This window comes from Neomonachus schauinslandi, chromosome 9 (assembly GCF_002201575.2).
Source record: "Neomonachus schauinslandi chromosome 9, ASM220157v2, whole genome shotgun sequence".
Classification (NCBI taxonomy): Eukaryota; Metazoa; Chordata; class Mammalia; order Carnivora; family Phocidae; genus Neomonachus; species Neomonachus schauinslandi.
In genome coordinates this window covers 137,175,872-137,196,509 of record NC_058411.1, presented here as the reverse complement: position 1 = coordinate 137,196,509, position 20,638 = coordinate 137,175,872, and the positions used below count along the sequence as shown (strand labels likewise).

Below are 20,638 nucleotides of genomic sequence, written 5' to 3'. Positions count from 1 at the left end.
GAGGCCCCCACTGGGCCCAGGAGCCCTGAGGCCGCTCTGGAATGGCCTAAGCCATGCAGGCCCTTCTGCTTATCTCTGTAACCTTGGATGAGTTGGCCATAGCCTTGTGGAAGTCCCACTCCGGAGAGCCTGGGGCCCTCGCTCCTGACCCCCTGGGCGGCCTCCCGCACTGCCACACGCGCTCACCATCTCCTCCCCAGATTTGCTTTTTCGTTCCTGACCGCGGTCTGGGGAGCCAGTACGGAGATCCACCTGCCGGCCAGCCCTGGCCCTGGCTGGCGCGTGAAACTTGAGTTGCTGGAGCAAAACTGACCTGCCTGGCTGTGATCCCTCCCCCTTCCCCTGTGGCTCTCAGCACTGGGACCCCTTGACCCACCTCTCCCAGGAGTCTGCTCTCCTTTCTGTTCCTGGTTTAAATAGGGTAGAGTCATTAGATCTTGGCTCCAAGCGGCCTTAGGCAATTTACTTAAATTTCTCTGGGCCTCAAGTCCTTCATCTGTAAAATGGAAATAACAAGACTGGCTCCATGGCCTTGTGGAAGCTGACAGAGAAGATGCCCGGATGCAAAGCCTGGCCCGGTGGAGGCCTCAAATACGGGTCACCTCCTCATCGGAGAAGCTTGCAAGAGTTTCCTAATTGGTACTTGAGTCTTATTTCTCCTCCAATCCATCTCCAGGCAGAGGTCAGACAGGTCTTGCCTCCTCGTGGAGGAACCTTCACTGGCTCCCTGATGCCTGGCATTTGCTTCGGCCATAGTGTACCTTCTAGTTCACTGCAGCTCTTTGTGCTCTGATGTGCTCCTGACTCTTGTGTAACGCACACACGCACACACACGCATGCACATGCATGCACTCAGGCATTTGAAGCATGTTTAAGAATGGACTCTGGACTCAGTGACCCCGTGACCTCTGACCCTTCTCCCGACTAGGGTTGAAGGACCTCTAGGCTTTTCTGCTGAGGGAAACTGTCCAGCCCAGGACCCCTGTTGACCAGGATGGAAACGAAACACCCTGTCCAAACAGAAGTCCTGGGAGGTGGTGCCTGCTGGATGGCTGGACAGACAGATGTCAGGATTCTAAGGGAGGGCCCTGCCCCTGTTGGAGCACCAGTCAGAAGCCTGGTTGCCCCTGCTGGCTGCGGGGGCACCCCTAATTTTGCCTTCCCTTCCCCCAAGACCACTGTTTCAAGCCCTCCTACGAGGGTCAGCGTCCTTTGCCTGACATTGAGTTAACAGTCTGCCTGGGGATTTCATGATGGCTAAACTCATGGGCAGGAGGGAGGTCAGTGTCCCCTTGCCTTATATGGGGGGTAAGGATACAGAACGTTTACCCTTCCTGCTCCTGAAAGTGGGGGGCAGCCATAGCCCACCTGCAGAGTGCTGGAGAGGGGCTCCCCCTGTTTAGTCCCACTGTTCTGGATAAACCAGAGTGCTCTAATGGGACCCCCCTCAATCACGCACCTCTTCCATCTCCCACTTACCCCTCTCCAAGATGTGATAGTAACTCCTGGACATTCCCTTTACACCCCGCTAGCATCTCAGAGTTGGAGCCAAGTCGGCAGCAACTCCTCCCTTTGGGCCCAGCTCTTGGGAGAGAAAGGGGCGTGTGTTCCTTTAAGGGGCTGGCCCGGCGGGAACGCGGGGGTTTGTCCGCAGCCGCTTCCTCTTGGGCCATTCAAGATCCCCCAAATCCGCCCGCTTCCTCGGACCCGGACAGTCCTGAGCTGGGAGCGCTCCAGCTGTCCAAGAGCCGCCTGGGGACGGTACGTAGCTCGGGGGTGGCCGGGCTTCTGGAGCCCCCTGGGGTCCGTGCTCCCCCGCTCCTCCCCGCTTTGGGTCTCCCGCGGGGTCCCACGTCTCCCGGGGCAGGGTCGGGGAAGCGGGCAGGAGGAGTGCGCTGGGCACCGCGGGGGCCCGGGCGGAGCTGGGTTGTGATCGCTCCTGGGGAGCGCCCCGGGCGCGAGTTCGGGGGCGGGGGGGAGCAGCGCGGGGGCGCGGGCCGACTTGCGCGGGACCCCCCGGCGCGCCAGGAGGAGGCACATCCCCAGCGAAACCCGATGCCTCTGAGACCACCGCCCGGTCCAGCCCCTTTGCCACCGGGCCCGCAGGATCCCTGCCCGTCTCGTGCCGTCCGGGTCCTGCAGCCTCCCGCACGGTGCGCGGCGCGCCGGGCTCCGCCCCGCGGCATGTGTCGGGTGCTCCGGGGTCCGCGGGAGCCCGGGGGTGGCGTGGGGGTTGGGGACCGGGCAGACCTGCGCCTCTTGGCCTCTGCCGCCCCCTCGGCTATCCCAGGGAAAGCGCAAAGGATGCCCGTCGGTTTCAGGCCTCGGTTCGCGGGGGTTTCTGCCTTAGGGCAGCGAGACCAGAGGCGCAGAGGGAGGGCGGCGAGTAGCGCCCTGGGTAGGAGATGGGGTCGCTCAGGGAGGCATTTAGGGCCGGTGGGCGGCCAGGAAGGAAGCAGCGCGGGCTCTTGGACCCAGCTCTGTCACCAACTCGCTGTGTGGCCCCAGCGGCCTGTATGACCCGGCCTGGACCGTGGTGCCCAGCCCTGACCCCTGGGAGTGCCTCTGCTCTCTGCAGCAGGGGGAGGAATGAGAGGCGCCCTGGCCGCTCCCCCGCGGCCCTACGTGGGCCAGCGGGCTGGGAATGCTGGTAGGAAACACCTCCGGCTTTCACTTTCCGGGGGCCACAGGTTTCAAAGGCGCGTGTAAGCCTTGTCTAAACGGGGCGGCCCCCCTAAGTCAAATTCCTCCCCGAGAGCTGGGGCTTGTGGAAACCTGGAGGGCAATGCTGCCCCCTGCTGGTGGATGGGGGAACGCTACTCTCCGCAGGACAAGTGAGGAGAGCCTGGGGGGCCCCATCTTCCTTCCGAGTTGGGGTCCCCTTATTCTGCCATGGGGAGGGGTCCCGAGGCAAGTGGTGCTCGGAAAAGCAAAGGATGGGCTGCCAGGAGACTTGAGAATTTCCTCTAACCTCTGCCTGTTTACCAAAGATAAAGCCTTGGATGCTTCACTCACTTCCATGCCCTTGGCCTCAGTTTCCCCAACTGTAAAGAGAAGGCAATGGTGGCTGCTTTCTCTCCTAGGCAGTGAGAGGGGAGAAAGATCCACCGAAATAAGGGGAGACTGCACTTTTAACAATAGTAATAACCGCTATATTTTGTGAGTGCCTGCCCTCCTGCCAGGCAGCGTTCTAAGTGCTCTGCAGACATGCTGTCCCTTAATTTTTACAGAAATGTTTTCTGGTTAGAATTGTTGTGACCTCCATCTTACAGATGAGGAAAGCAAAGCTCAGTGACTTGCCCACTGATACCCTGTTAGTAATTGGGGGGAACCGGAACCGAATCCCGGTAGCCGGTCTGATTCTAGAACCCGAAATCTGCCGCTATGTTCTTCTGCCAATAAGTATTAGCAACTGTTTGTGGAGCACCTGCTGTGTGTTGATGCTGGACATAATTCATCTTATATAATCCTCACCACAGTCCTAAAGTGAGGTTCTAGTATTTATCCTTTTTTTTCCCCCAGATTAGGACATGGAGGCACAGAGAGGTTGAGTAACTTGCTCAAGGTCACTCAGCAGGGTGCAGGTGTGTCTTTGCCCGGGCAAAGCTCCAGCTGATTTGGGGAGCCTCCCACGGCCCCCAGGGTGGCCAGGGTCAGGGAGCCCAGGCTGCCTGTCCTTTGCTTCCCTGAGTGGTGGTGGTTGGCTTTCGCCTAACATTCAGGGTGGTCATTTGTCTTCAACCCCCGAACTTCCCTGTTAAGTCTGCTCTGGAGACCAGCAAACTTCTGTTTCTGTGTCCTCTAGCACATGCGACCCTCTGACAACACGGATGTCCCATATCCTATTTGCTGTCTGTTTCCCTCCCTGGAATGGGAGCTCTGGCAACTTCCGATTTGTATCCCGCATGCCGAGAACTGTGCCTGGCACATGGCGGATGCAGGATAAAATACCTGCTGAGTGAATGAGGCCACATTCCAGCTCCATGTATTTCCTGATGAAGACCTTCACCTTAGCCATGCAACTGAGCATTCTTTTTCTTCTTATTTTTAAGGGGGGGGGGGTGGCGCGCCTGCGCATGTGCGTGAGTGGGGGGAGGGGCAGAGGGCGAGAACCTCAAGCAGACTCCCCGCTGAGCACGGAGCCAGACCCGAGCTCCATCCCATGACTCTGGGGTCACAACCTGAGCCGAAACTGAGGGTCAGATGCCCAACCGACTGAGCCGCCCAGGCGCCCTGCAACTTAGCATTTCTGAACCTCCGTTTCCTTCTCTGTACAAGGGGGATAAAAATTGACATTGTGAAACCCACGGACAATGACATCCATGCAAGTGCACTGATGAGTGGAAGGCAGTCCTTCTATGTGACAGATCCTTATGGGAGCTGTAGAGTCGAGTCCTGCCTCCGCTGTCTCGGCCACGTGACCTTCGGACAGTTGCTTCATGTCTTTGTGCCTCTGTTTACCTGTGGATTAACTGGGGAGAGTAAAATTCTTTCTGACTGGGTTGGGGAGTTTTTGGAAGGGTCGGGGGAGCCGCTGGACATGGCAGCCCTTTAAAACCGAGGGAGTGAGTGTGTGCTGGGGTCTCAGAGGCTGGGAAGAGGTGCCTAGGAGCTCGCTGGAGGACCCAGAAGGTGCTGGAGTCTTTCCTGCCTCAGTGCATGTTTCTGAACGATGAATGACCTCATCCACGATTGGTGAGAACAGTGGGGGACTGAAGTCAGTGTGTCATGGAATGACATTGGTCCAGTGGTGATTTTTCTCAACATGCTGACGTATTGGAGCGACTATAACAGGATTTCTCACAAGCAAAGAGCAAGCTTTAGCAAGCTAGGGATTCCTTAAGATAAATGCTGACAGTCCTGGAGAAAAGTACGCATACGAATCTCTCTCACTATCCAGGCTCTTTGCTGTTCAGTGTTCAAGACTCAGGAACCAAATAGATTTGGACAATGCAGCATCCCTTCCTACCAAATTGTTCCGCCTCTCAGGATCCAAACTTGTACCATCTCAAGGATGCAATGGATCTGGGGAGATGGGGGTGCCTAAACAGCAGCTTCACACAAAGTTTTCTGCTAAGTGTAGGAATCACATGGTGAAGTTGCAAAGTCATTTCCCCTGAGTTAAAAAAAAAAAATGAAGATGGCTCCACCCTGGGTCAGATTCTTAATTTTGGCAAATCTGGTTTCTCCTGGAATCCCAGGCCCCCGAAAACCTACATCTCAAAGGAGGAAGCCCTTGCCCTGGTGGTGAAGGCTGCAAAGGGCTGATTGACAGGGCGTTGGGTGCCAAGGTCAGTGGAGAGTTCACGGTGCTGGTGTTTTTTTTTATTAGGACTCTTCCTGGTTTTGTTAACAGTCTGGTTACAAAGCTGCATATGTTTTGAGGAATCTGCCCCAGCCTTATTTTTCCCCTCATTTGTATCTAATGCAAAAATTTGCATCTTTTTCAGGCACTCAAGTATCACCTTGTGACAGAAACACCTCCATTTGCTCATCCCAGGGAAGCCCTTTCTCACTGGAGGGCATCTGGGCCCGATGAGCTGCTGTGAGGAGGCAGGGCACACGGCAGACGGGGGCTTGCGAGCCCTACGCTGGCAGAGGCTGTGGGTGCCCAGGGACACGGTGGGGCCTGTGACATCCAGCTCAGTATCAACAGCCTCTCGGTCCTCATTCCACTTCCTTCCTGGTTCCAGACGTGGGACCCTCAAGGAAGGGAAAGGAGACTCTCCTAGGAGGGCCTGCTGTGTGCCAGGCCCTGAGCTGTGTGCTCTGCACGCGTCACCTCCCTGAGTTTGACATGGTCATTCCGGGCTTTGGAGCTGGAGTGGGTTCAGATCCCAACTCTGCCATGTCCTCGCTGGATGATCTTGGGCTGATGATTTAATCTCTCTGTGCTTTGGTCTTCCCAGCTGTAAATGAGGATACTAAGAGGTTCCACCTCTAGGGGTTGTGATCAGGAGTAAATGAGATAGTAAGGGCTTGTTAAACTCAGCTGTTCGTATTTTTATGCTAATGGAAGCAGTCCAAGTGAGGCTCCGCTGGGTTCACAAAGAGACTCAAAGTGGGGTGGCCTAAATACGCTAGGACTTTGTTTTTCTCATGACACGGGGCAGATGGGGGAGGTCCAGGGCTGGTGGACCTGGCTCTGTCCTTCAACCCGTGATTTACATCTCTGAGACTATGGTGGCACCTCTGGTCGCCAGCAGGTAGAGGGAAATACCAGGAAATGGTATCCCTAACTGTTTTAACCCAAGAGCTGCATGGGGAACGTCTTATTTTGCTGCCATTGTGCAGCATGGAGTCCCAGGACCCCTCCTCGCTGCAGAGGGAGGCTGGAATTACAGCTTTCTGCTGACCAGTCACGCACCTCTCTAGAACTATGTTACTGTAGGAGAGGAGTAGAACACATGGGTGAAACAGAGGTCGTGGTGAGTTTAATGAAGTTCATTTCACAACTGAGGAAACCTGCCTGGAATCACACAGCTTGTAAGGAGCGGAGATGGGGTTTGAACCCAGATCCTCCTACCTAAGAACTTCTGTATTAGGTTGCGGATTGTGCTGCCTGGTGGGGCTGCCCAGATCCAAGTCCCTGTGAGGCTTTACGGGTATCTCCTGGGGACTCCTCTTGGACAAGTGAGACCTCAGAAGGACGGTGTCCTACTGCTGTGCTCAGCACAGAGGGCGGCTCTGGGCCTCAGGGTCTCTGCCAAGGGGTCTAGGAGAGCAGTGGCTTCTACCTGTCAGCTTCCTCCACGTCGGCTCCTTCCTCCCCAGCAAGGGCTCCTAACTGTTATGGAAATAAGAAGGTTCCCTTCTCAATCACACCACCCTTCCTTACAGATTCCACGCTTTCCTCTCCTTTTTCTTTTTAAAGATTTTATTCACTGATAGAGACAGAGAGAGCATGAGCCGGGGTGGGGGGGGTTGGGTAGAGGGAGAGGGACAAGCAGATCCCCCCCTGCCTAGCCAGAGCCGGATGCAGGGCTCGATCCCAGGACCCCAAGATCACGACCTGAGCTAGTCAGACACTTAACAGATTGAGCCACCCAGGCGCCCCCTTTCTTTTTTCCCCTCCCCCTTTCTCCCCACCCTCCTCCCTCTTTTTGCTGTTCTCTCCCATTCTGGTTTCCACACAGCAGACATTCACGGGGCCACAGCCTTACAATCATAGCAAATGGGCAATTTTCATGTTGTGCTTTGTCCATTTTAAATTACACCCTAAGCGTGTTTCCACGTTGCTGCATGATAATCATAGTCATATTTCCATCTAGGTGCCCGCTGCGCCCTGGCCTTGCTGCCTCACCGTCCCCCTTCAATGCAGCCCCTGGAGGGGTGTTTCTGACTGGCTCTTCTGATCCTGTGGCCCCACTGGCACCCCAGGGCCTTTGGGACAAAGGAGAGAGGGAAAAGCCTGGGCTGGAGACCCAAGGGCATCTAGGCGCTGGGCCTGCTGACCCCTCTCACCGCCTCCCCCTGGATCAGCCAGGGTTTTGGCAGGAAGAGTTCACCCTCGGTGGTTCCAGCAAAAAGACTCTACTAAGGAAGGAGTGGCTGGCTTCTAGAGTGGGGATGGGGGGCAACGCAGAGGGGAGCGTAAGACAGACCAGCAATGGCAGTCGCTCCTGGGAGGGTGGGCAGGAAAGGGAGGAAACAGTGTCACACAGCCCAGGAGAGCAGGTGCTGGGGAGAGGAGCCAGCAGCAGGGCTGTGGTCACAAGAGGACACAGTGCTGCAGAGACACGGCTTTTCCTTCCTCCCGCCCATCTCCTGTGGGTGCCTCCCGTTGGCCGAATCCCGCTGGAAGCCAGAGGCCAGGGTGCCGGGAGAAGCCAACAGAGATCAGGGCAGAGAGAGGCACAAATGGAGAACTTCCAGCACATTCCCAGCCCCCCATGTGTTCTTTGGCTTCTGGGCCTTTGCGTTTGCCGGGCCCCTGCTGGGCACACCCCAGTGTCCTTTCCACCTGGCTAACTCCTGTGTCTTCAGTCTCATTTCCTGCCCCTTTTCTCCACCCCACCTCTACTCCCCACATGGCATCGGGACTCTGCAGCGAGTTCCTCCAAGGCTGCCGGTCTTTTAAATCATTAAGCACTCAGCAAATGGCAATGAGCAGAGGGCGGGGGAAGATGCGGGGGAGGTGAATGAGGCATTAGCCTTGAGTGCAAAATACACCAGGGGAGGAGGGTGTGTGTGCACCAAAAAAACTCAGTCATCAAGATGTATTTAAATGCAATATTAAAAAAAACCCCAAATAAACAGAACTACAGCCCAAGGGCTAGCTGCCTATTTTGACCTTGACTCAGGGTAAGAAATCTGTGACCTCCCATTCACCCCGCCCCCCACCACAGACCTCTCAGGACTGAAACAAAAGCTTGACAATGCAGGATTCCTCTCACTAACCATGAATACACCCTGAGATTTTCTAGTTTAGTCTAGGCCCTTCGGTGTCATTAAAAAGATGCTGCTCACAATCTTTCAGATTCAAACGTGCCGTCTGAAAACTGTCGATAATGTCCTATCGCCCTGTGTAATTTTCTCCTCGGACTTCATGCCTCCTCCTAACTCCTCCCTAGGCTTTGTTGGCTTGCTTCTGGCCCAGCTTGCCTGTGGGGTGCAGTCCCCCGAGGGCAGGGACCTGGACTCGCTCCCCTCTGCCCTCGGTCTTCCCGGCTCTGAGAACAGGAACTGCCGGGCAGAAGATGCTCCGTAATTACCTGCTGAGTGAGTGAGCGAGCGGGTGCTGGAACCCAGGGGTCCCCGGCCCCCCATGCATCAGGTTTCTCTCATTGGCTTGTTTTTCTTCTCTTCCCAGCCTGCCCTGGACACCCCGGCGCTGCAGCCGTGCCTAGCGCCATGGGCCCGCTGCTTCTGGTCCTGCTGTACCCACTGCCCTGTGTCTTGGGCCTGCCTTTCTACAATGGCTTTTACTACTCCAATAGTCCCAACGGCTGGAACCCGGGCAACGGCCACGGCGAAGGTGGGCGGCCTCCCGGCTCTGGCTCTATGCTCCGCTGGGGGACCAGGACCTCTCCTGGCTCCTGCTGTGATATGCAGCCTCCAGGCGGCGACGGGACAGGGCGTGGAGCCAGAAGCCCCTTCCCTCTCGGGGCCCTTGCAGCGGACCAGGCTCGTTTCTGAGGAGTGCAAGGGATGGCTCGGTTACTCTGTGTTTGCTAGTCCCTCGGGCTTGGAGTGCGTTGAAGTCGAATCGCCTGTGCGCTTAAGGACGCTCCCAAAGTCCTGCCAGTTTTCCAAGATCTTAAGTGTGACCTCCCCCAGTGTCCCCAGTGGAACGGGGGTTTGAGATTAGATAGATGTGAGTTTGAATCTTAATTTTGCCATTTAGTAGCTACATGACTTTGGGCAGGTGACTTTTTTTGGCGGAGGGGGAAGGGCAGAGGGAGAGAGAATCTTAAGCAGGCTCCTTGCTCAGCATAGAGCCCGACACGGGGCTTGATCTCACGATACTGAGATCACGACCTGAGCCGAAATCAGGAGTCGGATGCTTAACCGACAGCCATCCAGGCGCCTCTGGGCGGGTGACTCTTTAGTCTGTGCGTCAGGTACGCTTCTCGGTGCCTTCCGTACGTCGTCTCATACAATCCTCACAAAAACCCTGGCCACCTAGGCGCCCCTAGACAATCATGACTTTAATGAGATTCAAGGAAACTTAAAAACTTGAACTTTCTACCCATGATTTCACCACTTGCCCTTCAGTCCCTGTATATGTGCGAGCAAAATCACAAATAATCCGCCCCACCTGGGGAACCATTGCTAACCTGTTAGGTGGGTCCCTCCAGCCTTTGATAGAGGATTGGGAAAATTGTCTTTCACCTCCTGCTCTACATGTGGTTTGGGAATCTCCCTGTCACTTCATAGGATACAATTTTTTTCCAAGATCAATGAGTAGATATCTAGCTGCCAGGTTAGTTTACTTGGCTGTGTAGTGTTTTGTCACATGGAGGCATTATGATTTAGCCCAACATTCTCAGTGTCTTCGGTGAAAGCTTCAAACACAGCTTCACTAAAGCGTCGGGGGAAAACAAAGGACGTAGTAGCCACTACTTGATAGGCTTGCCTCACGTCTGTTGTGCTTTTTCCAGATGTCCCACCTTCCCTGATTTGAGCCTCAGCACAGCCCACTGTAGCTACCGGTGTGACTCCATTCTACAAATAAGGAAAGTGGTTTGGAGAGTCAGCTGATTTCTCTAGACTAGACTAGACTTGCGGAAGGTTGGAGCCAAAATTCCAGCTTATCTGACCCCAGGCCTGTGGTCCCAAAACTCTGGTCCTAGAGCAGGCTTCTCCAACTTCAGTGCCCGGCAAGGTCACCTGGAGAGCTGTTAAAACACTGAACTCAGGGCCTTACCCCCAGAGGCGGTCTGGGGTGGGGCCTGGGAGTTTGCATTTCCACCAAGTTCCCAGTGATGCTGTTGCTGCTGGTTCAGGGACCGCCCCCCCCGCCCCCCACCGCTTTGAGAACTACTGCACCAGAACCACTGGCTTTTTCAGCATGAGAGCCTCTGCAGGGGGCCTCCTATGTCCTGCTCACCCTCCTCCCCCACGCTGTGTACCTCCAGGGGTCTAAGTTGACTGTGTCTGCAGTCGGTAGGACAGGTCGCTGGGGCTGGTTGGCCTCGGATGGCCCCAGCTGCGAGGGCTTGTCTCTGCTCCCCGTGGGCTCTCCTTCCCTAGCAGGTGCGCCCAGGCTCGTTGTCGCAGGGGCTGGCAAGGTCCTGGGAAAGAGTGGACCCAGGCTCCCAGCAGGCACAGAAGAGTCGTCACTTCTGTCATGTTCATTTGGTCAGAGAAGTGGCAGGGCCAGCATGGATTCAAGGCGGAGGGGAAGAGCGTCCCCTCCCGATAGGAGACGCAAAGTCACAGTGCAGAGCGTGTGGGTACGGGGAGGGGTGCCGCATTATGGCCATTCTTGCAAGGTGTAACTCCCGAGGCTGGGGGTGGCCCTTGCAGGGGCACGGATGCGCTGGAGCAGGTCCCCATTGGCACCCACCTCTCTCCCAGGCGTCTTCAATGGGGTGAAGCTGGTGGTAGAGACAACCGAGGAGACCCTGTTTTCCCACCGGGGGGCCAACGTGACCCTGCCCTGCCGCTACCACTATGAGCCGGCCCTGCTGTCCCCGAGGCCCGTGCGCGTCAAATGGTGGAAGCTGTCGGAGAATGGGGCCCTGGAGCAGGATGTGCTGGTGGCCATCGGGCTGAGGCACCGCTCCTTCGGAGACTACCGCGGCCGGGTGCGCCTGCGGCAGGACGGGGAGCGCGAAGTGTCGCTGCAGATCCGGGACCTGCGGCTGGAGGACTCCGGGCGTTACCGCTGTGAGGTCATTGACGGGCTGGAGGACGAGAGCGGCCTGGTGGAGCTGGAGCTGCGGGGTGAGGCCCCAGTGGGCGGTGGGGGGGCCGGGGGGACACGAGGGCCCGGGCCACGGGGAGAGGGCCCCGAGAAACCATCTAGAACTCTGTGCTTTAGGCAGCCATGCAGACCTTGAAACCAGCCCACGGGGAAGCTACGGCTATCATCACCCCCATTTTATAGGTGAGGAAACAGAGGCACAGGGAGGTCAAGTAACTTCCCTAAGGTCACACTGCCCGTAAATGGCAGAGTAGGAGTTTGACCCCCAGGCAGTCTGGCTCCAGAACGCACCACTGCCTCTGGCTCACACCTGACTCAGAGGAAAACAGGAGCTGAGACTCCGGCAGGTCGTAGACAGCACAGACCAAGGAGGCCGCCCGGTGTGAGTGGCAGGAGGGGTGGGCACGGGGCATGCGGCTGAGCCCTCGTCCAGTCCCAAAGGAGTGCCCTGCTCAGGCCCAGAAGCAGACTCCACACAGTCAGGTTTTCTGACTTGACAAGAGAAGCATACACTTTTATGTGACATCTCTGGACTTTTCTGTAAAAATCTTCTAATGAAAAAAAAAAAAGCAACAGTTACAACTCAGTGTTGTCCAAACCAGCCAGAGTGCTCACGCCACACCTTGTGTGGGCTCCCGTGGGCCATCTCCGGGGTCTGTTACCTTCTCTGTCTCTAGGACGGGCTGTGTGTCCTCATACCTGTCCGACCTGCGAGGGAGGCAGCTGGGACGCACAGAGAACCATGATCTGACTCCACGCTCACCCCGCCCCTGCTGTGGCGCCCTGGGTGGCCGCCTCATCCCCTCGGAGCTCCCGTCCCCTCCAGTGTGAGATGAGGGCCTCCTCCACCTCCTTTTGAGGAGAGGAGGATGAAAGGCATCCTGTCTGGCCCAGACGGCAGCTGGAGGGGTCACACTCCTCCTCCCTGATGTCGGATATGACGGGGATGGGAGGGTGCCCACATAGTCAGGTGAGAAGACTGTGTCCTCACGTGGTGGAAGGGGTGAGTGACCTCTGTGGGGTCTCTTAGAGAGGGACACTGATCTCTTTCCCAAGAGTGCCGCCCTCGTGACCTAAGTACTTCCCAAAGGCCCCACCTCCTGAGACCATCACATGCCTTGGGATTTCTTTTTTTTTTTTTTAAGATTTTATTTATTTATTTGAGACAGACAGAATGAGAGACAGAGAGCATGAGAGGGAGGAGGGTCAGAGGGAGAAGCAGACTCCCTGCTGAGCAGGGAGCCCGATGCGGGACTTGATCCCGGGACTCCAGGATCATGACCTGAGCCGAAGGCAGTCGCTTAACCAACTGAGCCACCCAGGCGCCCCTGCCTTGGGATTTCAACACGCACTAGGGGGACACATTGAGACCATGGCACTGGGGTTCTTATAACAGCCCTGCGAATTCACAGACGTAGACCCCGTTTTGGACCCGGACGGGAGATGATGGGTTTGCTTCTCTGAGGGAATGTGTTTGTGTGTGTGTGTGTGTGTGTGTTGGGGGAGCATCCTTCCCAGTGGGGCAGGGGGCAGGGACTGGGGTCTCCAGCCCGCTGGGCCCCTGCCCACCCCGTCAGGCCCCCCTTTCCTCCCTCCCCAGGTGTGGTCTTTCCCTACCAGCACCCCTGGGGGCGCTACCAGCTCAACTTCCTCGAGGCCCAGCGGGCGTGTGCAGAGCAGGACGCGGTGGTGGCCTCCTTCGAGCAGTTGTTCCGGGCCTGGGAGGAGGGCCTGGACTGGTGCAACGCAGGCTGGCTGCAGGACGCCTCGGTGCAGTACCCCATCGCGCGCGCCCGGCAGCCCTGCGGGGGCCTGGGCCTGGCTCCCGGCGTGCGCAGCTACGGCCCCCGCAGCCACCGCCTGCACCGCTATGACGCCTTCTGCTTCGCTCCGGCCCTCAGGGGTGAGCGCGCCAGCCAGGCGCGGGCCTGGGGTGGGAGGGCGGCATCTGGGGAGCTTCGGGACCCCTCTGCTCGCCCCGCCGGCACCTTCAGCTGGAGGTTTGGAGCACCTGCAGGGGTGGAAGCCACGTCGGGCTGGGTTTTGAGTGCTTTACTGCTGCTTCACCCCAATCCCTGGTTTACTGGGTCATCAGACATTTTTTGAGAGCCTACTGCGTGCTGGGGCCGACACTAGGTCCTGGGCATCATAGACAAAGCAAGCCCTGTCTGTGCTCACGAAGGGGATCATTTCACGGGAAGAGAAACAAATAAAAACAGAAATTTGTTCCTTGTCACATCCCAAGCATTCAGAAAAGTGTCCTGGCACATAGTAGGTACTCAGTAAATGACTTTTTTTTTTTTTACACTTGATCTTAGCCAAAAGGCCGAGAAGCGATGATGACTTTTTTTTTTTCATGCTATTATTTTTATTTTTATTTTATTTTTATTTATTTTTAATTTTTTTATTTTTATGTTAATCCCCATACATTACATCATTAGTTTTAGATGAAGTGTTCCATGATTCATTGTTTGTGCATAACACCCAGTGCTCCATGCAGAACGTGCCCTCCTCAATACCCACCACCAGGCTAACCCATCCTCCCACCCCCCTCCCCTCTAGAACCCTGTTTGTTTTTCAGAGTCCATCGTCTCTCATGGTTCGTCTACCCCTCCGATTTCCCCCGCTTCATTCTTCCCCTCCCGCTACCTTCTTCTTCTTCTTTTTTTTTTTCCTTAACATATATTGCATTATTTGTTTCAGAGGTACAGATCTGAGATTCAACAGTCTTGCACAATTCACAGCGCTTACCAGAGCACATACCCTCCCCAGTGTCTATCACCCAGTCACCCCATCCCTCCCACCCCACCCCCCACTCCAGCAACCCTGTTTGTTTCCTGCAATTAAGAATTCCTCATATCAGTGAGATCATATGATACGTGTCTTTCTCTGTTTGACTTATTTCACTCAACATAATACCCTCCAGTTCCATCCACGTCGTTGCAAATGGCAAGATCTCATTCCTTTTGATGGCTGCATAATATTCCATTGTATATATATACCACATCTTCTTTATCCATTCATCTGATGATGACTTTTTTTTAAAGATTTTTTTTTTTAAAAATACACTCTACACCCAACGTGGGGCTTGAACTCACACCCCCAAGATCAAGAGTCGCACGCTCCAGCGACTGAGCCAGCCAGGCGCCCCGGGACTCAGTAAATGATTGGGTGGACGAGAGACTCTGATTGGTGCAGACTAGGCGGGGTGCCCACCCAGGGTGCAGTTCGGGAACGCTGAGGTGGAGTACAGACATGCCTGGAGGGACCCCAGTCCTCTGGCAGGTGGGATGGAACCCTCAGAGAGGGGGTCAGAACTGGGAAGGTACGTTCCCAAAGGGCACATGGCAAGTGCCCACAGCCTGGTGGCTCCCTGGGCTCGTCCTTGCCCGCTCTGTTTGGGGAGGTCCGATGGGCGGGCGTTTCTGCGGGCCCCACTGTCCTCTCTGGCTGCCCCCTCTGCCGGCCAGCCCTCACGCCCCACTTTCCCACAGGGCAGGTATACTACCTGGAGCACCCCAAGAAGCTGACCCTGGCAGAGGCAAAGGAGGCCTGCCAGGAAGACGGCGCCCACATTGCCAAGGTGGGCCAGCTCTTTGCTGCCTGGAAGTTCCGTGGCTTGGACCGCTGTGATGCCGGCTGGCTGGCGGATGGCAGTGCCCGCTACCCTGTGGTTCGCCCGCGTCCCAACTGCGGGCCCCTGGAGCCCGGCGTCCGAAGCTTCGGCTTCCCAGACCCGTGGAGCAGGGAGTATGGCGTATATTGTTACCGGCCCCGCTAGGGGTCCTGCGCCTCCCCTCTCGCACTGTATTTATTGAGTGGTTCATTTTCCCTTGCAGGTTGGGGCAATTTTTGTGTTGTTTTTATACTTCCCAAGTTAAATTTTTTTAAGTTACTTTTTTTTTTTTTTTGGTAAATCCAGCTTTCCAAATCCTCCCTTTGTTTGGGTGGACACCCCAAGGCTCCCGCGTTCCAGGAATCCCTCTGCCCCTCTCCTCTAGGCCAGTAGAGGTTCATGGGCTCACAAGGGCTCTCTACTGTCACTGAACGCAGCCCCTCTCCCTGTCTCCCAGTGACACGTGGTGGCTGTCCCTGCCCCTCCACCTCAGCCTGGGATGGGGGGGAAGGGTGTCCAGGGGGCCCTGGAGCTGGGCATTGCGGTCTCCTGCCTCCTCCTCTGAGAAGCTGCTGGCCCAGATCAGGGCAGCTGAGGGCTAGGGCTGGAAGCGGGTCCCTAGGCTTCTGCGTGAAGTCCCAGGAAAGGGAGAAATTTCTCTCCCCGTTTTTTCCTTCTCTCTCCAAAGAGTCTGTATTTTGTTCTCCTTTTTCCCTGCTCAGGGAGTGGCCCTCAGGTGTGTGTACTTTCTTTGGACAATAAATGGTGCTGTGACATGCCCCCCCCATCCCTGTGTCTGGCTCTCTGCCTCGTTCAGTCCCGGGGCCCAGCTCCCTTTCCAGGGAGAGCGGGGGACAGTTCTATTTCAGGGAGTTCCGGGGGCTGCACCTTCAGGCCCCCGAGGTTCTGGCTTGCCTGCTGTGTGGCCCACCCTGCCTCGGGGCTGGCCTAGCAGCTGGGGGCTCCGGCCCGCTCTCCCACCATCTCTGCTCCCAGGCTGTGTGTCAGCGTGGGCCCAGAAGAGGAGGAGGCTCCTCTCAGGACACAGAGGGGGCCGTGCCCTCCCCCACCGTCCCCCGAAGATCTCGGAGACCAGCCCCCTCCCCAGCTTCAGGAAAGCAGGCCTGCCTCTGCTCAGGCACACCTCTGCCACTCACACTCAGTTATGGAGTCCGTTCTTCACGCGGGCCCATGCTTCTCAAAGTGTGGCCAGGTAGCATCCCTGGGAAATTATTAGAACTGCCCATTTCTGGGCCCCACCCCAGACCGGCCACGGGAGAAACCAAACCCTCTTGATTCTGATGCAGGCTCCAGTTTGAAAACCACAGACATCGTTGTACTCCCAACTGATCCGTTAATTAATTACATAATTCTTGGGCTATGTGACATCACTGTACCCTCTCTACTTTCGTCCACTTGTTGTTTCCAGACTCATAGGTAATCTGGACACGTGTCTATATTCACCAACAAATACTGGGCCACACATATACACACCCAAAAACATACCAGCAAACTCACAGCAGCACGCAGTAACCAGCACCCAGACACACAAACAGACGCGAGGGCCCACTGAGCAACTGTGATGAGCAGGCTCGGGAGGGGACAGTGCCTGCCATGCACGCCTGGCCCCACTCAAGGTCTCTTAGGGGGAATCCATAAGAAATCCAAATTGTTTTCGTCGATACCCTCTAGCCTCCTTGAGGGCAGGATGCCCAGACCTTTTGGCTAGTGGCCAGCGAACTAGCTAACCACAATTATGTGTAAGCAAGGCTTACATGTGTTGCAGGCTGTCTGCAACTGTTTTTGTTGCCTCTTAGAAATCCTGATTTTGCCTCTGCTCTTGACTCTACCAGGCATCTCCTATGGGAGCAGCGTGCTATCAAAGAACCAAACGATGCAAAGTAACCAGATGCCTCATTTGAATTGTCCTTTGAGAGTAAATGCACACGCCACACCCATTGGCCGACACACACACACACACATACACACACACACTCCATCAAACGCACAGGTACCCTTATAAAAATAAGTACAACAGGTGTGACTGTTCCAGGCTTTGTGAAGAGACAAGATTCACCCACTTTGGGGTCATTTGATGGAGACATGTCCCAACTGCCCTCCATTCCTAAGAGCCCCTTTGGTAGACCTCAGACGCTGGTTGCCTTCTCTTTTTTATTAAAAAAAGGGAAAAGAAAAGAAAGAGATCTCTTCCAATGTCTTTATTATTATAATTATCATAATCTTCAGTTTTCAAAAATATAAATAGGTGCACGGAACTCTGGTGCCTGCACCGTCCCGGGGGTGTGGGGGGAGGGGAGGGGGTGGGGCGGCACTCCTGCTGGGAAGGAAGTGCCCCTCCCACCCAGCCCTGCTGAGATGGACAGCTGCTCTGGTGGCAGCCTGGGTGAGAGGACACTGGAAGAGGGACCCTGGGAGGGAACCCGACCCCTCCCACGCAGCGGAAGATCCGCTGGCAGTTCTCTCCTGCCCCCTCACCCTTGATGGAGCCCGCCCCCTCTCCCCCAGGCTTCTCCCCCAACACAGATGGTGCGGCCCTCCGGGCCCCTCATCCAATACATTCAGCTGCGGTCTGGTCCCAGCTCTTCCGGGCCCCTTCCTCCCTCCTCCCTAGCTCTCCCCGGAGGGGAAAGAACCAACCATTGCACTGCTCTTGGATAAAGTCAGGAAACAAAAAATAATCTTCTTTATTTAACTTAACCCCTCCCCTTCTCCCCCTGTCCCTGCACTGGTCCCTGGAAAGGCACAACGGGAGATTGAATAAATGTCTCTAGACTCAGTCCACGGGTTACAATACGTTTGCTTTGCTTTGGCATTGGGGGGGGAAATCAGATGCAGTGTTGGCGATTTGGGGGGGCGGGGGGCGGGTGCATACACAATGTGGGATTTGGTTTTTTCCTTCTTTAATGGAATTCCTTATATGACAGAAAGCGACAAGAAGAGGACACCATCCATGTGGGATGTCAGCCTGGCGAGGCTCCTGGGCTCAGCATCCTGGGCGTGTCCTGGAAGCTGCTCTCAGTGGGCTGTGCTGGGTCGGCTCCTCCGTGGGGCCCGTGGGCTCCGCTTCTGTAGTCTGCGCTTGTACGTGGAGGCTGGGGTGAAAGGGAGACCAGAAATCTTGACCGCTTGCTCCAAAGGAAGCTGGGGTAGCCTAGCCTCTCCCCACTTGCCCCTCCTCGGCTGGCTCCCCTTCCCTGCAGAAACCATGGGCTCAAGAAGGGCAACCTGAGGCTTTACCCGCTTTCTGGTTTTGATTTTTCTTGGCCCCAACTTGGGCCGAGGGGCTTTGAGCTGGTCTTGAAGAAGCCGGCCACCTGCTTTTTCCTTCATCCTCAGCGAAGGTGAGAGCGAGCCCTCCCTGAAGGCAGGGGGAGTGAGTGGGATGGAACCCCTGGATAGCGCAGACAGCTGGTGCTCAGGACCCCCAGGAGAGGGCCAGCCACTGCCGGGCTCCGGGAGCAGGAAGGAGGACCTGGTGGCAGGATCTAACGCTGTGCCCAGCCAGGGGTGGGGGAGGGGCGGTGCTCACGGTCTGTGCAGGTGATCCGAGGCTCCTCCCAGTGCCCGCTGGGCTGGCACCGGATGGTGGGCACGTGGCGCTGGACGAAGCCCTCTGTGCATTGGTACCGCACCAGAGAATTGATCTCGTACCGGTCCTTCTTCTGCCCGAAGGTCCTGGCGTGTTCCACCACGGGGGGGTCTCCGCAGGCCACTGAGGGGCAAACACCCTTGAGAAAGGGCTCTCAGAGGGTCTCCCGTGATGACCCATGCCCGTGATGAGCCGGTGTAGCCCCCTCTGGCCGTGATGAGACAGCCCAGAGCCCAAGCAAGGGGCACCGTGCTTGAATAGCCGGCCGTGAGGCCTGGCGGCTGGTAGAGGGGCATTTTCACGCTGTGCTAAGCATCTGAGAACCATAGGTTCTAACATCTGGGTTCCTCCGTGATTTAGAGCAGCATGGCGGGGGAAAAAAGGAGGGTCTTGAGGGGCTGGGGGAAAGACAACACGGAGGGAGAAGGGTGGGAAAAGGGCCGAGTGCCGGGCAGATGGTCTGTGACTTTATGAAAACAGTGGGACAGAGAGGAGGTCTGGGCAGGGCACAGGAATAGGAGGGTCATGTTCGACCAGCACCTCCGTGACAACAGACTCCAAGGGGAGGATCGGGACCTGACAACTGACATGCCTGGGGACCCCAAAGAGAGCGGGGCTCCCCAACCAGGACAGTCCTTATGAGTGACCTTCTGTGCGGGGGCCCCGGGGGCTGTGTGCGTAGGGGCCGGTCTGTCCTCTAGCCTGGGACCCTCACCCTCCGTAGGAGTGGGCCTGCTCTTGCCACTGGCCGTGGGACACTGGCATGGGGAGAGCCCCCCCCCACCAATGCCAGTCTGCCTGCTGGGCGGGCGAGGGGACATCAGCAGCCCGGAGACCAGGAGCCTCGCCCCAGGCCCCCCAGCAGGAGCCTCAGGTCCTGACTCCACCCGGCTGGGCCCTTCCGGGGGTTCTGCTCACCTGTGCCCTTTTTACACGTGAAGGGCAGGTGGTAATTGCAGGGCACGTCGTTCCACTCTCCCTTCTCGTGCCAGATCATCACCACGCAGTCCTCCCCGCTGACGAAGAAGTTGTCGGGCTGGTTGGGGCGCCAGTTCTCAAATTGCTGGGGGGAGGTTTGGGAGGGGCAGGGGTGAGGCTGAGGCAGGAGCTTGGCCTGACCCCCCCTCCTTCTTTTCCGTCCCTGATGAGGAGCCCAAGCCACTCCTCCATCGGGCCAGCAGGGGCGAGTCTCACAGGCTGCCTCATTTGGGGAGGACTGGGCGGTAGAGACATGGCTCCCAAGTCCAGACTGTCTCCCTGGGCTTCTCCCTCAGGCCTGGCCCTGGGACAGAGTCCCCTTCCCCAACCCACGACCCTGTTCCCATTCACCTCTTCCAGGAAGCCTTCCCTGACTTCCTCTGCTGACCTGCAGCATTTACTATGTGTCCTGTCCCTTGGCATCTATGCCGCTTTCTGTCGGCCTGCCTCCTGGAGTAGACCGAGTCCTCTGTGGGCAAGGAAGCCCTCGAAAGCCTCCACATACCCCTTCTGATGGTGTGCCTGCATTCCATCATTGTCTTCCTCACCCCCCTCTTCATGCCGGTGTTCACTCGACCCGCCCGGCCCTGGCAGAGAGGACGGAGACACAGTCCGGCCCCTAGGGCTCCCAGCCCAGCCGCTGCTCAGTGGGTGTCTGCCTTCCCCCACTCTGGGCGGCAGAACTTACCAAGGAGTGTCCGTCTGACCAGCGGAAGTCCCCTTCGATCGTCCTGTCATTCAGGCCGATCCACTGGTAGTCTTGGGCGTTGTCTAGGGAGAGGCGTGGATGTTGGGCAGGGCGCTGGACACCCTGAGGGTGTCTGAGAACTTGAGCTCGCATCCCCAGAGGGGATGGAGGAGGGGCAGGAGGTGGGTGGGCTCCTAGGAGCAAGCCACCTGCTTCTGCGGCCCTGACAAGGGTCTCAGCGCATGCACGTGCAGACCACCACCCAAGCTGGCATGGACTGGCGATAGCCACAGGGTTAGCCTGGGGCTTCGGGGTGGAGCCCCGGCGGCAACCCCCCTCCTTCCCTCCCTGCCCTCCACCCCTGCAGGCCCTGCG

The 20,638-nt window shown here is 56.9% G+C and overlaps 2 protein-coding genes across 2 annotated transcripts in view; one reads left to right on the top strand and one right to left on the bottom strand.

Moving 5' to 3' along the window:
• The first annotated feature begins 8,853 nt into the window (after positions 1–8,853).
• Positions 8,854–15,186, top strand: HAPLN3 (hyaluronan and proteoglycan link protein 3). The gene is made up of 4 exons (XM_021680443.2): positions 8,854–8,977; positions 11,023–11,391; positions 12,972–13,274; positions 14,866–15,186. The coding sequence occupies exons 1-4, from the start codon at positions 8,854–8,856 to the stop codon at positions 15,150–15,152; spliced, it is 1,083 nt and encodes a 360-aa protein (XP_021536118.2). The 3' UTR covers positions 15,153–15,186.
• Positions 15,187–17,851: 2,665 nt separating this feature from the next.
• Positions 17,852–20,638, bottom strand: part of ACAN (aggrecan) — a 35,992-nt gene continuing 33,205 nt past the window's right edge. Inside the window, 4 exon segments of the mRNA XM_044918100.1 lie at positions 17,852–18,100; positions 18,538–18,720; positions 19,516–19,660; positions 20,264–20,346. Of these exon segments, the coding sequence (XP_044774035.1) occupies positions 18,024–18,100; positions 18,538–18,720; positions 19,516–19,660; positions 20,264–20,346 (488 nt within the window). The 3' untranslated portion in view covers positions 17,852–18,023.

Bases quoted from the DNA above. Each gene is read 5' to 3' on its own strand.
- HAPLN3 (XM_021680443.2), top strand. From the start codon at position 8,854: ATGGGCCCGCTGCTTCTGGTCCTGCTGTACCCACTGCCCTGTGTCTTG. The intron at 11,392-12,971 runs GTGAGGCCCCAG...CTCCCTCCCCAG, and splicing joins GGTGGAGCTGGAGCTGCGGG to GTGTGGTCTTTCCCTACCAG. The intron at 13,275-14,865 runs GTGAGCGCGCCA...ACTTTCCCACAG, and splicing joins CTTCGCTCCGGCCCTCAGGG to GGCAGGTATACTACCTGGAG.